Source organism: Microcebus murinus, chromosome 9 (assembly GCF_040939455.1).
Source record: "Microcebus murinus isolate Inina chromosome 9, M.murinus_Inina_mat1.0, whole genome shotgun sequence".
Taxonomy (NCBI): Eukaryota; Metazoa; Chordata; class Mammalia; order Primates; family Cheirogaleidae; genus Microcebus; species Microcebus murinus.
The window spans coordinates 59,856,581-59,877,195 of NC_134112.1; the positions used below are offsets into that span (position 1 = coordinate 59,856,581).

At 39.3% G+C, this 20,615-nt stretch overlaps 1 protein-coding gene across 3 annotated transcripts in view; it reads right to left on the minus strand.

Annotated features, from left to right (window-relative positions):
- The window catches only part of FBXL13 (F-box and leucine rich repeat protein 13), a 232,319-nt gene that overhangs the window by 191,596 nt on the left and 20,108 nt on the right, over nt 1–20,615 (minus strand). For all 3 annotated transcript variants that reach the window (XM_012747262.3, XM_012747256.3, XM_012747268.3), the window contains exons 2-3: nt 16,655–16,758; nt 16,072–16,162 (exon numbers count right to left, since the gene is read on the minus strand). In XM_012747262.3, the coding sequence (XP_012602716.2) occupies nt 16,072–16,162; nt 16,655–16,758 (195 nt within the window). The remainder of the gene's footprint in view (nt 1–16,071; nt 16,163–16,654; nt 16,759–20,615) is intronic.

The window sequence follows — 20,615 nt, forward strand, 5'->3', positions numbered from 1 at the left end:
TAATATTTCACCATATTTTAAAGTACCATCCCTTTATTTCATTAATTCACTAATATCACACATAGTATCATTCTAGAATAATATATGCTTTTTTTAATGTTTAATATGTGTTGAATGGATATGTCTAATTTAAATCTTTCCCAATTCTGATCTTTTATTTTTCATAGTCTCTCAAAGTTAATAATAACAACAATAGTAAAAAGGAGCCATGCCTTTTTTATTTTTAAAATTATTTTGGGTACATAATAGTTGTATATATAATATTTATGGGGTACATGTGATGTTTGGGTATAGGCATACAATGTGTAATGATCAAATCAAGGTAACTGGGGTATCTATCATCTCAAGCATTTATCATTTCTTTGGTTTCTAACATTCTAATTCTACTCTTCTAGGTTTTTTTTTGTTTTTTTTTTTGAGACAGAGTCTTACTTTGTCACCCAGGCTAGAACGAGTGCCGTGGTGACAGCCTAGCTCACAGCAACCTCAAACTCCTGGGCTCAAGCAATCCTCCTGCCTCAGCCTCCCGAGTAGCTGGGACTACAGGCATGCGCCACCATGCCCGGCTAATTTTTTCTATATATATTAGTTGGCCAATTAATTTCTTTCTATTTATAGTAGAGACAGGGTCTTACTCTTGCTCAGGCTGGTTTTGAACTCCTGACCTCGAGCGATCTGCCCACCTCAGCCTCCCAGAGTGTTAGGATTACAGGCGTGAGCCACCACGCCCGGCGTCTTCTAGTTATTTTAAAGTATACAATAACTTATTTGTTAACTACAGTCATCCTATTATGCTACTGAATACTAGATCTTATTCATTCTAACTGTATTTTTGTACAAATTAACAATCCCCACTTTATCCCTGCCTTCCCAACTACTCTTCCCAGCCTCTGGTAACCATCATTAGATTCTCTATCTCCTTGAGTTCAATTCGTTTAATTTTTTTGCTCACACATATAAAGTGAGACCATGTGAAATTTGTCTTTCTGTGCCTGGTATATTTTATTTAACTTCATGTCCTCCAGTTCCATCCATGTTGTTGCAAACAACACTGTTTCATTCTTTTTTATGCTCAACATCACTAATCACCAGGGAAATGTGAATCAAAACTATAATGAGATATCATCTCACTCCAGTTAAAATGGCTTTTATCCAAAAAACAGGCAATATTGAAAGCTGGTGAGGATGCGGGGAAATTAGGTACCCTCTTACATTGTTTGTGGGAATGTAAATTAATGCTGCCATTACAGAGAACAATAGGAAGTCCCTCAGAAACTAAGGTGTGGTGGCTCATGCCTGTAATCCTAGCTCTCTGGGAGGCCCAGGCAGGCAGATCCTTTGAGCTAAGGAGTTCAAGACCAACTCTGAGCAAGAGTGAGACCCTAGCTGGACAACTAAATATATATAGAAAAAATTAGCCAGCATAGTGGCGCATGCCTCTAGTCTCATCTATTGGGGAGGCTGAGGCAGCAGGATTGCTTGAGGCCAGGAATTTGAGGTTGCTATGAGCTACAAGACACCACGGCACTCTAGCCTGGGGAACAGAGTGAGACTCTGCCCCAAAAAAAAAAAAAAAAAAGAAACTAAAAATAGAATCCAGCAATCCCACTGCTGGGTATGTGTCCAAAAGAAAGGAAATCAGTATATCATCATATCTGCATTCCCATGTTAACTGTATCACTAGTCACAATAACCAAGATATGGAATCAACCTATATATGTCTACCAATGGATGAAGTGATGAAGAAAATATGGTATATGTACACAATGGAATATTAAGAAGCCATGTCTTTAATACACAGTCAGCAGTGTCTGTATATACAGAACTATGACGTGGTTTGAGGTGTTGAATTTTTCATAATGAGTAATTTTTCTTATTTCTTGATCTTTTGCAAATTACTAAAAGTCCTTAATACCCAAAGGGCTTTTGTACATGGAGATAAACACTCACTGCTCTTTGTACTTTAATTCTATATTTAATATTAATAATTATACATGTTTGTATTTACTTAAATACACACATATTTAAATAAATATAACTTTGGAATCTCAATCTCTCTTAAACATGTAAATGTTTATTATGAACTTTATTAAGTCCCTGGAACAATTTAAACCACAATTTACAAAGAAATTCCCTAGAACACCTTGAATGCCATAAACAGCAGACAAAACATAAATAACATATCATTAATATTATACATTATACTTAAAGATCCTAAAATACACCATATGAATCTAGTTCATACCTTCATTATTTCCACACTTCATTATTTCTACTCCTTCCTGATTATAGTAATATTTATTTTAATGCCTTCTCAGATAACAGTAATCTACCCAGTCTCAAAAGAAAAGGAATACCTTTACACAACATCAAGGATACAGGTTGATAACCAGACATACCAACCAATTGATTCTTATTTGGAGCACAGGACCTGTCTGTCTCTCCTAAACAAATAAAACTCCAACGCCTAAAGTTAAGTTTCTTTTCCATAGTTAAAAGTTTTTGTTACATAAGTAAGACTTTTAAGGACCACATCTTTCATTTAGACTTTAGATATTTGTTACGCGATGCTACCTTATAACAGTATCACTTAAAAACTGTACAAGGGCTCACTGTAGGGGAAGATCAAGATGGCGGACGAGAAACACTGCCAGACAGAGTGTCTCTGCAGAAAAGACAGATTCTAGCAGAAATTAGAAAAAAGAAGCAAGAACACGAGCATACAGTGGACGAGGGCCAGAAGGAGGGGTACATGAGACCACAGGACACTCCACGGAAGGAGGATGCAGAGGAGAACTGGAAGCTAAGACCGCCGGAACAGCCCGGAGACCAGTGGGAAGGGTAGGTGGATCAGTCACCTTTCCCCGCCCCTGCATCTGGGACTGCTGGTGGGCTCCCCAGCGGGTGGAGAGACTTGTGGACACCAGCCCAGAGACAGTCGCCGCCAGCGAGCAGTAAGCCAGTAGCGGACAACGCACCAGGCTCCCTACTCCCGTGTGCACAGACCCGAGCCGCGTGGCAGACGTCATATTGCCTCCTTTTCCCCTCCGCCAACCCTACCAGCGGCTACCCAAAGAGACAATACAGCCACCAGCCAGAGGACCTCCAGGGAACGGGACCTTCCCTTTCAGGACCGTACAGCTGACTAAGGGCAACTCAGACTGTGATTTCCCTACCCGCCAGCTCTCCCAGGTGCTGCTGGCACCGTGATCCCAGGAGAACGAGGCAGACCCTGAGGCTGAGAGACATAGACCCAGCTTGGGCTCCCTGTGGGCAAATTAGGACTGGCACTCCTCTCCCTGGTGGGGATATAGTTTGAACTCTGGGACCCAGAGGTCAGACCAACAGACCAGATCGCGTACACCAATGTCTCGCATTGCCCGAGGCACAGAAGGGATATACGTGAACAGCCTACTGAGGTGTGTGTGCCTTCAGGAGCAGATCAGGGTCATTAGAGGGCAACCCTCTTCCCAAAAGGAGGCCGTACGCCCAGCCCAGGTGGTGTTCCTGCGCAGGGAACCTCCCCGCCGGCATCACAGTCCGGGGAGGCCTGGTGACATGTGGTCTGGCCTGCTGGCAGAGAACCAGGAGTAACTGTGGAGTTGGAGAGGGTGGAAAGAAACAAGGCCCACTCCAGACTGCAGGTCTCAGACAGGCCCACCCCCACACGCAGACTTTCTGATTGAGCCGGGCCATTCCAGCCCCTCCCTGATAGCTTTTCCTGGAAGCAGAGAACAGAACTTTGACCCCTGCTAACGGCATTGGTGGTGCCTGAGGGCAGGCTTACCCAACCCAGCTCCGCCCAGACTCTCTCCTAGACCAGCCCTCACTGAGGGGGAGAAAAGGACACACCTGGAAGTCCCAGGGCCCCACCGACCACCAGAGCCACTAAAGTGCCTCTCTACAGGAATAAGAGCTGATAACACAACACAAAAACAATAGAGTAGCCTGTTCCTCCAAGCAAGCGCCATCTACTGACAGGGAGGACATCCTGCACAGCCTTTTCATGGCATCCACTGACTCATTATACAGGGAGTGGTTGAATCTCACCCACAGACACCACCTACCGGCTCAGAAACTAAACAAGGCGTGTAAATACCCAAACAAAAACCAAAGGAAAAGAAATCACAACTGATTGACATGGGAAGAAATCATTGAAGGAACTCAGGAAATATGAAGAACGAAATGGAAAACACACCCCCAAAGAGGAGCACCAGCCACCTAGAAAAGGGCACCAACCAAAATGACAGAAGAGGAATTTCCTATGTGGATAATAAGAACACTCACCGACCTGCAACAAAAACTCAATAACCAACACAAAGAAACCACAAAAAGCCTCCAGGACCTAGAACAAAAGTAAACTAAAGAAATAGACACAATGAAGAAAAGTTTAACCAAACTCCTGGAAATGAAGAATCAATTCAGGGAACTACAAAATACAGTGGAAAGTCTCAAGAACAGGGTACATCAAACAGAGAAAGAATCTCAGAGATTGAAGATAACGTCCTTCAACTAAATAAAACAGTCACAGAGATAGAGCAGAGAAACAAGAGAAACAACAAAGCCTACAAGAGATGTGGGATTATGTGAAGAAACCTAATGGGAGGGTCATAGGGTTACCAGAAGGGGAAAAAGACAACACTCAAGGGTTGGACAAGCTATTTGAAGATATAATAGAGGAAAATTTCCCAGGCCTTGCACAAAAATCTCGATGTACAAGGTCAAGAAGCTCAGAGGACTCCTGGGAGATTCAATGCAAACAGGAAGACGTCACGACAGGCAGTCATCAGACTGATCAAAATATCAACTAAAGAGGCCCTTCTAAGAGCTGTAAGATGAAAGAAGCAAGTAACATACAAGGGAAAGCCAATTTTAATAACACCAGACTTCTCTAATGAGACTTTACAAGCAAGGAGAGAATGGGGCCCCATTCTCACTCTTCTGAAACAAAACAATGCCCAGCCTAGAATCTTATGCCCTGTAAAACTAAGCTTCATATATGAAGGAGAAATAAAGACATTCTCAGAGTAGCAAAGCCTCAGAGAATTCACAAAGACAAGACCAGCCCTACAAGAACTACTCAAAACAGTGTTACACATGAAACACCTTAATAAAAACTCACCAATATAGAAACAACCAAAACCCAAAGATTAAAGGCCAGATAATACAATGGCTCAAGAGAGAAATCAAAGCAACAACATCCAACCCAATAAAATAAACAGAAATCTACCTTATCTATCAGTTCTCTCAATAAATGTGAATGGCTTAAACTCTCCACTCCAGAGACACAGGCTAGGCTGGCTGAATGGATAAGAAAATACAGGCCAAGTATATGCTATCTTCAGGAAATACATCTACCTGTAAGGATGCATATAGACTAAAAGTAAAAGGGAGGAGATCAGTATTCCAGGCAAGTGGAAGCCAAAAGAAGGCTGGCGTGGCAGTTCTACTTGCAGACTATTTAGTTTTTAAACCAAAAAAAGTAGTGAAACACAAAGAGGGTCATTATATAATGGTGAAGGGCACAGTCCAACAAGAAGAGATAACAATTTTAAATATATATGTACCCAACTTAGGTGCACCCAAATTCATAAAGCAAACCTTACTGGAGCTAAGCAAATGGATTAACAGCAACCCCATAATCACCGGAGATTTCAACACCCCACTGATGGCACAAGACAGATCGTCCAAACAGAAAATTAATAAAGAAATAATAGACTTAAACAAAACTCTACAACAACTGGGTCTGACTGACATTTACAGGACATTCTACCCAAAATCCACTGAATATACGTTCTTCTCATCAGCTCACGGGACATTCTCTAAGATTGACCATATCCTAGGACACAAAGTAAATCTCAAGAAATTTCAAAAAATAGAAATCATACCATGTACCGTCTCAGATCACAGTGGAATAAAACTAGAAATCAACCCTAATAGAAACTCACATTTCCACACAAAAACATGGAAATTAAACAACCTCTTACTAAATGATTACTTCATAAATGAAGAAATCAAGACAGAAATAAAAAAATTCTATGAAGAAAATGACAATGGAGAGACAAGTTATCAACTCCTCTGGGACACAGCTAAAGCAGTTCTGAGAGGAAAGTTTATCTCCATAAATGCCTATAACCAAAAGTCAAAAAGATCACAAATAGACAATCTAACCAAACAACTCAAAGAGTTGGAAAAAGAAGAACAAACCAACCTCAAACCCAGCAGAAGAAGTGAAACCAACAAGATGAAATCAGAACTAAACGAAATTGAAAACAGGGAAGCTATTCAGGAGATTAATAAAACAAAAAGTTGGTTCTTTGAAAAAATAAACAATATTGACACACCATTGGCTAAGCTAAGGAAAAGCAGAAAAGAGAAATCTCTAATAAGCTCCATCAGGAACAAAAAAGGAGATATCACAACTGATCCCAAAGAGACACAAGATACAATTTATGAATACTACAAAAATCTTTATGCACACAAACTGGAAAATGTGGAGGAAATGGACAAATTTCTAGAAACACACAGCCTCCCTAGGCTCAACCAGGAAGAAATAGATTCCCTGAACAGACCAATCTCAACAGCTGAAATAGAAACAGCAATTAAAAATCTCCCTAAAAAGAAAAGTCCCGGTCCAGATGGCTTCACACCCGAATTTTACCACACTTACAAAGAAGAACTAGTACCTATCTTGCAGAAACTATTCCACAACATCGAGAAGAACGGAAACCTCCCCGACACCTTTTATGAAGCGAATATTACTCTGATACCAAAACCAGGAAAGGATGCAACAAAAAAAGAAAACTACAGACCAATATCCCTAATGAATATAGATGCAAAAATTTTCAACAAAATCTTAGCTAACCGAATCCAGACACTTATCAAAAAAAATAATACACCACGACCAAGTGGGCTTCATCCCAGGGATGCAGAGATGGTTCAACATAGGTAAATCTATAAATGCAATTCACCACATAAACAGAAGCAAAAACAAAGACCACATGATTCTTTCAATAGATGCAGAAAAAGCTTTTGACAAAATTCAACACCCTTTCATGATACGAACACTTCAGAAAATAGGCATAGAAGGGACATACCTACAAATGATACAAGCCATATATGACAGACCCATAGCCAACATCATACTGAATGGGGAAAAATTGAAAGCATTCCCACTTAGAACTGGAACCAGACAAGGCTGTCCACTATCTCCACTTCTGTTCAACATAGTGCTGGAAGTCTTGGCTACAGCCATCAGACAGGAAAATGGAATCAAAGGTATCCAAATAGGGGCAGAAGAGATCAAACTTTCACTGTTTGCTGATGATATGATATTGTATCTAGAAAACCCCAAAGATTCAACCAAGAAACTCCTGGAACTGATCAATGAATTTAGTAAAGTCTCAGGATACAAAATCAATACACCGAAATCAGAGGCATTCATATACGCCAACAACAATCTACTTGAGAACCAAATCAAAGACTCAATTCCCTTCATAATAGCAACAAAGAAATTAAAGTACCTAGGAATATACTTAACCAAGGACGTAAAAGACTTCTACAGGGAGAACTATGAAACACTGAGGAAGGAAATAGCAGAGGATGTAAACACATGGAAATCCATACCATGCTCGTGGATCGGCAGACTCAATATCATCAAAATGTCTATACTACCCAAACTGATCTACAGATTCAATGCAATACCTATTAAAATCCCATCAGCATACTTCACAGATATAGAAAAAATAATTTTATGCTTCGTATGGAACCAAAGAAGACCCCGAATATCAAGAGCAATTCTAGGCAACAAAAACAAAATGGGAGGCATTAATATGCCAGATATCAAACTATACTACAAAGCTGTAGTAATTTAAATCAATCTGGTATTGGCACAAAAATAGGAATATTGACCAGTGGAATAGATATGAGAATCCTGATATAAAACCATCCTCATATAGTCATCTAATCTTTGACAAAGCAGACAAAAACATACGCTGGGGAAAAGAATCCCTTTTCAATAAATGGTGCTGGGAAAACTGGATAGCCACCTGCAGAAGGCTAAAACAGGACCCACACCTTTCACCTCTCACAAAAACCAACTCACGCTGGATAACAGACTTAAACCTAAGGTATGAAACTATTAGAACTCTAGAGGAAAATGTTGGAAACACTCTCCTAGACATCGGCCTGGGCAAAGAGTTTATGAAGAAGTCCCCAAAGGCAATCACAGCAGCAACAAAAATAAATAAATGGGACATGATCAAACTACAAAGCTTCTGCACAGCCAAAGAAATAGTCATGAAAGTAAACAGACAACCTATAGAATAGGAGAAAATTTTTGCATCCTATGCATCCGATAAGGGACTGATAACTAGAATATACTTAGAACTCACGAAAATCGGCAAGAAAAAATCAAATAACCCCATTAAAAAGTGGGCAAAGGACTTGAACAGAAATTTTTCTAAAGAAGACAGAAGCATGGCCAACAAACATATGAAAAAATGCTCAACATCTCTAATCATCAGGGAAATGCAAATCAAAACCACAATGAGATATCACTTAACCCCAGTGAGAATGGCCTTTATCAAAAAATCTCCAAACAATAAATGCTGGCGTGGTTGCGGAGAGGGAGGAACACTCCTACACTGCTGGTGGGACTGCAAACTAGTTCAACCTCTGTGGAAAGCAATATGGAGATACCTTAAAGTGATACAAGTGGATCTACCATTTGATTCAGCAATCCCATTACTAGGCATCTAACCAAAAGATCCAATGACACTCTACAAAAAGGACACCTGCACTCAAATGTTTATAGCAGCACAATTCATAATTGCAAGGCTGTGGAAACCGCCCAAGTGCCCATCAATCCAAGAATGGATTAATAAAATGTGGTATATGTATACCATGGAGTACTATTCAGCTCTAAGAAACAATGGTGATATAGCACATCTTATATTTTTCTGGTTAGAGCTGGAACCCATACTGCTAAGTGAAGTATCCCAAGAATGGAAAAACAAGCACCAGATATATTCTTCAGCAAACTGGTATTAACTGAGTAGCACCTAAGTGGACACATAGGTACTATAGTAATAGGGTATTGGGCAGGTGGGAGGGGGGAAGGGGGGTATATACATACATAATGAGTGAGATGTGCACCATCTGGGGGATGGTCATGATGGAGACTCAGACTTTTGGGGGGAGCGAGGGAAATGGGCATTTATTGAAACCTTAAAATCTGTACCCCCATAATATGCCAAAATAAAAATAAATAAATAAATAAAAATAAAATATAAATAAGAACAAACAAACAAAAAAAACCCAAAAAACCCCAGAGAAGCAACGTAGGACATTCAGAATGAAGGAAAAGGTGATGGGGCAAATCATTTGGCAAGATCAAAGGGATCTGTGGGAAGCCAACCACATATCCAGAAGCTCAGGAGGGTAGAGTCCTGGGGCACCATGCTCACCCTGCAGGCACTGTGGCCCCAGTTGTGAGGGGGCTCCCTCCACCACTGCAGAACTCTGGACTGATCAGGGAGCTGCTTAGAGTCTGACACCATACTGATCTCTCAGGTACAGGGTGCCAGGTCTGCTTGGGACTTGGCTCTGCAGCAGTAGACTTTGCATCACTCCCAGATGGGCCAGGGCTCCCTGTGACTGGGAGCCAAGCCACCCTCCCACCCAGTGAGGGATCTGAGCAGAGGAGGTGCCTCAGGCACCATAGGCACCACCTGGGAAATCTTGGACAACTGCCTCAGCAGGACCTAGGTGAGGGAGGACCCCAGAGAGCCAGCAGCCCTGGCCTGTCTCCGTGGTCCCTGGGCCACTGGAACCAACCCCTGCCCACGTGACTTGGCATCTGCAATCCCTGTGCTAGCAGAATAGGCCCCACCAGCAAGGCTCTAGATCCCCTACCAGGCCCACAACACTACCCCAGAGATTCCAGAGTTGCACTGAGACCCCAAGACCCCAAACCTGAGTATCCATCCCCTAGGCCAGCAGAACTGCCCTGAGTTCCAATCCCTTGCTAGGGACCCCCAGCCTTGAGCCACCATTACACCTGGACCTGGTCCAAGCACACAGCCTAGTCACCCAAAACCACTGCCTAGACAGCCTCACCCAGGAGCCACTATCACCTCTGCAGGGGAGAGCCCACCACAATGCCAGCCTCCATTGGAAAGGGTCTAACCCAACCCCCAGCATTAGCTCCCTACAATAATCTAGGGAACAATCTACCACCCCACACAAAGATCATCCAGCACTGGCTTGAACTGTGGCAATCATAGGGAAACAGGACAAAACAGAACTGCTGAGCTACAGGTTCTCAGTGTGCCTACCCCTCCCCTTCCAGGTCAACATTCCAGAGGAAGACACAAAAGGACCATCTGTGGACCTCCCTTTCTTCTAACTAAACAGGAGACTTCTCAGCAAAGGAGAACAAGTATCCAGCAAACCTATTAGCCCTGAGCCAGGAGAAGAAGAATCAGATAAGGAGAAACCAGCAAAAGAACCCTGGAAACATGAAAAAACAAAACAGTTTGATGCTCCGAAGGGATCACAATGGAGCTACAGTAGTGGACTCTAACCACAAGGAAATTGTTGAAACAACAGAAATGGAATTTAGAATATGGATGGCAAATAAGATGAATGCAATTGAAGAGAAAGTAGAAAACGAACAATAGGAGCCAAAAAAATATTTCAGGAAATCAATAAAAAAAAAATTTTAAAAGTCACTAAAGAGCTAGACAACATAAAGGAAATAACAGAACTTAAAGAAATGAAAGAAACATATGAAAAAAAGCTCAATCATCACTAATTATCAGCAAATTAAAACCACAATGAAATATCATTTTACCTCTGTCAGAATGGCTATTATTAAAAAGTCAAAAACCAATAGATGCTAGCATGGATGCAGAAAGAAAAGAACACTTATACACTCTTGGTGGGACTGAACATTAGTACTATCTCTATGGAAAACAGTATGAAGATTCCTCAAGGAAATAAATGTAGACTTAACCATTTGATCCAGGAATCCCACTACTAGTTATCTACCCAAAGAAAAAGAAGTCATTTTATCAAAAAGACACTTGCCCCTGAATGTTTATTGCAGCACAATTCACAACCACAAAGATGTGGAATCAACCTAAGTGCCAATTAATTCATGGGTGGATTAACAAAATGTGGTATATATACCATGGAGTACTACTCAGCCATAAAAAGGAATGAATTAATGTCTGGTGCAGCAATTTGGGTAGAACTGGAGACCATTATCCTAAGTGAAGTATATCAGAAATGGAAAAACAAACACCACAGGTACTCTCTAATAGTTTGGAACTAATCTACAGGCACACATGTGCAGAAAGAGAAGTAAAAGCCACTGGAAATCAACATGGAGGAAGGGGGGAGGGGGAGAAGGAGAGGAGTGAAAACCTACCTAACAGGTACAATGAACACTATTCAGGTGATAGGCACACTAATAGCCCTGACATAAGCATTATAAAAGCTACCCATGTAACAAAAAGATTTGTACCCATTAATATTTTGAAATAAAAGAGAAAAATAGCCCTGAGCCAGGAGAAGAAGAATCATGTAAGGAGAAACCAGCAAAAGAACCCTGGAAACATGAAAAAACAAAACAGTTTGACGCTCCGAAGGGATCACAATGGAGCTCCATTGTGAAGTTATAAAGAGAAAATTAATATTTTGAAATAAGACACAGAAAAAAAAAAGTGACTTGACCAGACCATGTGTACCTCCTGATGTGATGCACTAACAAGGACACAACACCTCTATGCAATTTTTATTTATTTATTTTTTTTAAGACAGGGTCTCATTCTGTCTCCCAGGCTGCAATGTAGCAGCCTCATCATAGCTCACTGCAATCTTGAACTCCTGGGCTCACGCAATCCTCCTCCCTCAGCTGCCTGAGTAGCTAGAATTACAGGTGGGAATCACAATATCCAGCCTGCAATTTTCTTGCCACCATAAAAAAGGGTAAGGGGACTTCAATGTAATCAAGCTGGTAGATTTAAGTACCAGCTTGCAGGAAATACAGGAAACAGAGCAACTGAAATGACACGAGAGGAAACAATGAGGGCATGGGACATTTTACAAAACAAGTGATCTATTTCTTTCCATCAATAAGTAGCATGGGAAAAAATAAGAAAGGAGAACTGTTGTCAATTGTAAGAGACATTAGATATCCAAGAGCAATATGAAGACTCTGTATGGATTCTGATTTAAATAGAGCCATATATTAAAAGACATTTCTGAAACAATTAAGGAAACTCAAATATGCAATATGTACCTAAATATAATCAGCACTAGATGTTATTCAAGAATCATTGCTATTTATTACATAAGACAATGGCACTGTGTTTATATTCTCTAAAAATATTATTTCCTATTAGTAATGCACACTGAAGTATTTGCTGATAAAATAATATAATTTCTGGGATTTGCTTTCTAATACTCCAGCAAAAAGAGAGGAGGGGAAAATAAATTAACAAAATTGGCAAAATGGTGACTGTTGTTTAAGCTAGATGATGGGTAATAATTATGGTATTCTTTCTAGTTCATGTTACAATTAAATTTTTGCATAATAAAAAGATTTTTAAAATGTTATTATATATGTCTTTTTTTCTTGTAATTAGTAGGCCCATCTGGAGATTTCATTTCCTAAGAAATAAGAGTCAAGTCTGTGAAGTTAGTTTCCTCCTTACTATGGTTGATTCTTTCAGCTTGGAACACTTGAAACAATTAAAGTGTCTTTCTCTCTATTGTTATGAGAGCAGTTCCTACTTTTTCTGTAACTATTTGGCTTATTTACAGTTTCCTATATTCATTCTTCTCTAAATAGGGAGACATATTTGTACTTTATAAATACACATATACAAGTTTTCCTCACTATGCAGAACTATATAGTGATAGACTGTAAAACCCTGCAAAGCCATCTTAATAATTAATGGAAAAAATTATAATTGTTTGTGATCTTTAAATTTCTTTGTTAAAACATTCAAAATCCTCTTACTGCCAGTTATAACTGTACAGGAAACTGTATAAGAAATAAATATAAAAAACACAACTAATATTTATTTAATATACTATACTTTATAATTTTTAAGAGATGAGGTTTCCCTATATCGTCCAGGCTAGTCTCAAACTCATGAGCTCAAGCAACCCTCCTCCCTTAGCCTCCCAATTACCTGGGACTATAAGCATTTGCCACCACACCCGGCTTTAGTATTACATACTTCAAAATATCAGAAACGCTGAGGATTAAAGTGTTTTACTTTAAAAAATGAAAATTTTTCATTTTTCTCTAAGGATAAAGAAGAAATGAATTAATCTAGATCCAACCCAGGTTAAGCCCTCTAAGCAACCCTGTGACACTTGCAGATTCCCATTTTCATGTCTAACCTTAACAAATATGTTCCTCATTGCTCTTGCAAAGTCCTACCTCATTTCTATTTTTTCCAACTTATAATATTAAGTGGGCATCTTTTTTATGCCTTGGCAAATTGTCACACTCCTTTCTAAGTTTGGATCAGCTTCCAACATTTTATCCTTTGCATTTTCAATATCATGAAATATCTCTAAGAATCTTTTCTTTTTTTTTTATTTCAGCATATTATGAGGGTACAAATATTAAGGTTACGTATATTGCCCTTGCCTCTTGCCTTGAGTCAGAGCTTCAAGCATGATCATCCCCCAAATGTTGCACGTCTCACTCATTATGTTTGTATACACCCATCCCCTCCTCCCCTCTCCCACCCGCCCAACATCTGATAAATGTTATTCCTATATGTCCACTTAGGTGTTGATCTGTTAATACCAATTTGCTGGTAAGTACATGTGGTGCTTGTTTTTCCATTCTTGAGATACTTCACTTAGTAGAATGGGTTCCAGCTCTATCCAGGAAAATACAAGAGGTGCTATATCATCGTTTCTTAAAGCTGAATAGTACTCCATGGTATACATATACCACATTTTATTAATCCACTCATGTATTGATGGGCACCTGGGTTGTTTTCACAACTTTGCAATTGTGAATTGTGCTGCTATAAACATTCAAGTGCAGGTGTCCCTTCTGTACAATGTCATTTGATATTTTGGGTAGATGCCCAGTAATGGAATTGCTGGATCAAGTGGTAGATCTACTTGTATCGCTTTAAAGTATCTCCATATTGCTTTCCACAGAAGCTGAACCAGTTTGCAGTTCTACCAGTAGTGTAGGAGTGTTCCTATCTCTCCGCATCTACACTAACATTTATTGTTTGGGGACTTTTTGATAAAGGCCATTCTTACTGGAAATAAGTGATATCTCATTACAGTTTTGATTTGCATTTCCCTGATGATTAGAGATGTTGAGCATTTTTTCATGTTTGTTGGTCATTATTCTGTCTTCTTTTGAAAAATTTCTGTTCATGTCCTTTGCCCACTTTTTGATAGGGTTGTTTGATTTTTCTTTGCTGATTTTCCTGAGTTCTAAATAAATTCTAGTTATCAGCCCTTTATTGGTTGTGTAGCTTGTGAAAATTTTCTCCAATTCTGTGGGTTGTCTGTTTGCTCTCTTGACAGTTTCTTTGGCTGTGCAGAAGCTTTTTAATTTGATCAGGTCCCATTTATTTATTTTTGTTGCCACTGTGATTGTCTTTAGGGTCTTCTTCATAAATTCTTTGTCTAGGCCAATGTCTAGAAGAGTATTTCCAACATTTTCCTCTAGAATTCTAATAGAAATAGCTATTCTGTGCAGTTTTTAAAAGATTCCCTATAAGCTTCTAACTGGACATTGGACACAGCCTGATTTTACATTTTATAAGATCCTTGTCAAAATATTGACAATGAGGTTTACCCCCTCTAGATCAGTGGTTTTTAAAAGTTTTAGCATCTTTTGGTAATAGTTTTCAAGCTTTTTTCAAGTAAAATTATACTGAAAGCAAAATTAGAGTACAGGGGTGGGGTGGAAGACCCAGAATCCCATTCCCTGGGCCTTCCCTTCAGCTCTTGAGATTGCCTCCAAACATATCAAAGAACATAGCTTGCTGATATCTGCACTCCATAGTACATCAAAGGTATGTGGTTAATAAAGTACAGCTAAGACATCCACACACCATGATGCAGATCAACAGGATCAGACATGTGGATTATGCACAGTATGTTGGCACCATTCCAGGCTTGGCAGACTCATCCCATTCCTCTATTTTTGTTGCTCTGTTGCAGACCACTAATTAGGATCCAGTGTTACTCTCCACCCATCCTTCTAAACAGATGCTTCAAATTGTTCCTGGCTCTAAGTGCCAATCCTTAAACATGCTTTGATTCCACTTTTCAACACTCAACTTCACTAGCAACTCCCAAATCCTGCCTGGGCTTACCCAGAAGACAGCCCTGGGATCAAGAGGTATCACACACGGTCCCACTCACATCTAATTTGGGTTAGTATTTCTCTCCCCACATGCCTTTTGCTCTTTTAGTTTCTCTTAGACACACGGTCTTTGTTCTAAAGTGTTCATATCCTGATTGCTTCCTTGCCCTCTTTACAGGATCAAAACCAGCTGCTGGAGCTGGTTGTTCCTCTCATTAACAATGAGGTTTGGCTTTTAAGTTAGATCTCGTTGATGTTTTAGCCATGTCTTTATAATCATGATTCCCTGTATCCTAATCTGAGAGGGCAGACAGCAGAGAGAATGGGCAGGGAGATGGGATGCAGAAAGAAGCAGATTAGAAAGGAAAGAAAACATCTTCCTTTAAAGCTTTCCATAATGCTGTTTTTATTTTTATAAAGATGCGTGAGAGGAAGTGGAGAAGAAAGGGAAATGGGAAAAATTTAATGGAAAGATTTTATCAGAAAGAGAAGGAATAAATGCCATCTAAATGCTTCTTGGAAATTTGAGGAGGTTACTATGAGTACGGTTGTGTGTGTGTGTATATGATATTCCTTCACTTTTCTGGTCCCCCAATACCAAAAACAGTCTGACCTCATACCTCCCATAAAATATAAAATCTATGTGGAAACTTCCATCAAAACTTAAGATATATATTTTAGAATTTCTGGTTACTAATAATTACCAGCTGATCATCCAGTCCAAAAAGTTGTTCCAGGTATGTTTCAGACAATCTTCGAATTTTTGGTTTCATTGATGGTTCAATGCACATATCCCTTTAATAAAATCATAAAATATGGTCAAAAACTAATTTCATTTTATAGTAGTTAATTCCATAATTACATCAGTGATTCTTGTGGGTGGAGTAAAAAGAAGGGGAATGGTTATTTTCCCCTTAGGGGAAGCAAATTAGAAGTACCTAGAGGACTTTTTTTTTTATTATTGGATGGCCCTTTTGGTATGTTAACAACCTGGAGGACTTTTTCAAACTATCCCCCAAGATTTTGCTGTGACCTACAAGGAAAATGTGCTACCCTTTCCCCATTCCCAACTTGAAATACAATGGCCCTATGAATACATATTACTGGTGAGAGTATACTATATTTCTCAAGTTGAAAACCAGTGGGCAAACTATTCATGTTTAAGTCTTTGGAACTTAAAAACCTATAGAGGGATATCATTGGCAAGACCTTATTTTGATATTATACAATAAGTATTTTACCTTTAAAATAAAATATTTCCCTATCATAAATCAAAACAATCCTTACCAAAGAAGACTTTCAAGACCATTTTCAATTATAGTCATGATCATTTCCTCTAAATATTTCAGTGGATCCTCAGGACATGTAACAAGTAAACCACATAATAGTGCCTGTAAAAAAAAAAAAAGGAATGGAATGGAATCAATGTTTCTGAATTTGCATGTCATTACTAAGTTGCAGATAGATCCTTATACAATTAAAATGTCAAATAGTATAAAGAAAAAAATAAAATTCAAATAATGTGACAGTTTTTAAGTAAACATGCTTTTAACTTACCCCCCCCCCAGTATTTATTCAGGGTTGATAGTTTGCTAAACTCAAATCAAAATAAAGCTTACCTTGCCTCTTTCCAAAAATCTACCATAAATGACACAATTGAGTCACTGTACCATGTTTTGTATTATGTGAGAACTAAGTTCTTTATAGCCAATCTGAAGACATAATTGTGCTGCTTTAGCTCAGTGGTTTCTACCCTCTGTAAGAATGAGAACCTGTTTTTTTGTTTGTTTGTTTGAGTCAAAAATTCCTCAGACCCAACCATAAAGTAGATTGAGAAAATCCACCATCAAAATCTACTATGAATGCAAAAACTCTTAAAAAATGCACTTGTGGACTGGGTGTAGTAGCTCATATCTGTAACCCTAGCACTCTGGGAGGCTGAGGTGGGAGGACTGCTTAAGGCCAAGAGTTCAAAATGAGCCTGAGCAAGAGTAAGACCTCATCTGTACAAAAAATAGATAAATTAATTGGGTGTGGTAGTCCATGCCTGTAGTCACAGCTACCCAGGAGGCTGAGGCAGAAGAATCACTTGAGCCCAAGAATTTGAGGTTGTAGTGAGCTACAATGATGCCACTGCACTCTAGCCCTGACACCAGAACAAGACTCTGTCTCAAAAAAAGAGAAATGCATTTGTATTTTATCATTCACAACATCTACAGAGTATACATATTAATATTTGGAAAATTACAGCACAATACACCTAGATAGGAAACAAATGACTTACTGGATCTAAAATACTGTTTAAAGCTCACATATGGAGCTTAGAAAGCTGCTGTGGTCTCATTTTCCTTACAGCAAGACACACAATTATTAAAGATTTCTCCACTTGAGACAGAGAAAACGGTTTATAACACACATCCCACAAAAACCACCTGCAATTCTCCTTAGTCATTTCTTTTTTCCTTTTTGGTTCGCTGTCTCTTGGTGAGGTCTAGTGTTCGTGTGTTGCAGGTAGGGGTATACTTTCTTTAGCCCTTCTCCCAAAAAGGTCTACTCTTGCTGGCTTTTTCCTGCTCCTGTATTTCAGGAACAAAATAATTCCATTGTTTGAGTTATGCAGAGCACTTCTTCCCACCTCCATGGGCCAAGTGTCAGCAGATCTAGGCCTAGGGTCTTATCTTAGCTTCTCAGCAGTTCTCATAGCATTTCTCCAAAAATAAAAACAATAATTTCTCCCAATTGGACCATGAATAATACAATTTCCCCCTTTGCAATAGCTCCATGTCCCCCTCTTAGTGTGTAGCCTTCAGGCTGGGACAATGGCAAAATGCTAAGACTTAGATCTCTCTCCCTCACTAGCTCTGCCTCCTCACCTAACACCATCCCAGTTGATCATAATGAGCACTCAGCCATCTGCAGACTGATTTCCTTCTCCCACAAGCCAAGAGAATACAGTTGCACAGGAGATTAGTGGTTCTAACCACAGTGGCAAGCTGGATTTGAACAGTCATGTATTACTTAAAGAGTCAGCAAGAGTGAGTCCTATGTGGGACCTACTAGAAGGGCTGATCAGATTTCCAACAGCTTCTGACATAGCCCTGAGGGAAAGCCCATCTGTTCTCTGGCACTTCATTCTGTGCATAAGTCTTCAGAGTATGGAGTTTCTATACTCCCAACTCCGCGTCCCCTCCTCTCTATCTTATTATGGCACCCTGAGGACACCTATATCAGAATCAACTGGAGAATAAATTGGTCTCTGAGGATAGAGCTTAGGAACATTTTCTAAGCTTCCCTGGTGATTCCTACACACTGAAGTTTGAGAATGAGTGCCTTATGGAGTTCAGCTTTACAGTGAATTTTCAAATTGAGGTCTGGTCAATAAATATCAGAAATTGCTTATTTATTTATATTTCCAAGCTCCACAAATCAGAAAACTACTTTTCCTGAAAAGTGACCCTGCAGAAGTCAAGACAGGTTGGGAGGATAAGTCTCTGAGATGTTAATAAAGGCATACGGAACTAGCAAAGTTAAAATGTACATTTTTTGCATAAGAAATCTCACTGTTTATCTTTTCCCATCAGACAAAATAACACAGCATGAGGTTTTATATATTGAGAGAACAATACATAGCTGTATGCCAGTAAGATAGCACAGTTAACAAATCAATACCTTTTTTCTGCTTATTGTAAATAAAGATCTCAAAGCCATTAACTTAGTCTTTATGATAAGCAGAAGCAAAATAAGCAAACATGCCCATAAGACTAATAATGTTTGACTCCCCAAAACATTAACCAGGGCTTTATTATTACTAATCTTCTTAGTAAAAACTTACACAATCAAGTACAAAAAAGATTATGACCTAATTATCTGGATTGGCTTTCTCGAGCTGGTAATTCACAAAACAATTATGCAATCCTTACTTTCTTTTGGCTCTGCCTCCCTAATCTAAGTCTCCAATATTTCTCAAACACTCTGAAAGAAGTTCTGGGTACTGAGGTTTATCCAGGACTGTTGCTTCCACTCCTTTCTACTAGTACCTGTCTTTCAAGGAGCAAGATAATACAATGGGTGGAGTCCACTGGGTTAAGTGTGGGATCTGTAATCTTATCCCATGCAACTTCTGACAAGTTACTTGTCTGTTCCTATGTTTCCTTAACTGAAATGGAATAATAAAGGTTCATATGTCACAGGGCTATCGTGAAAATTAAAAACTGCCTTCAATAGTGTCTAGCACAAAATAGGCACTCAATAAATAATGATGGCAAGCTAGCATCATATTTTTAATCATTCCACTGATAATTATCACCTCTAAAACTTGGACAAAGAAAAAAATAAATTTAAAATATTTCCTTATACCACTTAAAGTCCGGTGTGATGACAGAGAGAAAGAGAGACACATACTAACTTAAACCAACCCTAATGGAAGAGGTTAGGACAAATGCATAGGCATGAGCCACCATTCCTGGCCTAGGGGAAAATGGCTAGAAGAAAGAACTTGATAGAACAACAGTTCAAATATAAATAACAAAACAGTAACTATCTATTATAACTCTGGGTGAACACACAAAAACAGATGTTAGACACTTAAAAGAGAAAGTCTTATTTATCTTTTTAGATACTCAGATAAATATGGTTCAAAATATGCTAAGGGCCTAAATGGGTAATATAAAAAATAATTGCTCCAAGAATGCATAGATAAAAGTGATTACCAAATGCTTGTGGGACCTCAGCAGTTGGAGAAATTTCCAATTGGCAAGGAGAGGGCAGGGAGCTTGCAGGTGAGAAAATAGAAAAAGCAAAGCCTAAACACTGTTGGAAGTCCATTCTACCTCCCCATCCCCTACTCTCAACCCCTAAAACAAGTACAAAATGATACACAAATGATCACCATCCCCATCTAGGGTGGAGATGGAGTTGGCATGCTGTTGTTCTGCGGGATGTCTTAATTTGTATTTACAGGAGTTAGTAAGTTAAAAATTTGAAAATTAAGGAGCTTTTATGTCTTGTCAGCACTTAAATAGAGAGTGTCAAATTTTTATTTTAGAAACTCTATGAACAAAAAGATCTTGAAGATTACTGAAAGGGGCCAACTGGTTTCAACATTCAGAAGAGAACTCAGGAAGAGAAAGCTGTCCCTTGGGGCCAGACTTAACAGATCTTAAGGCAGACTGGACAGGTAAGGAGCTGTGGTGTGGGAACAAGACAAAAGGTTCTGATACTTGGGGACTGTGCCTATCCCAACAGGGAA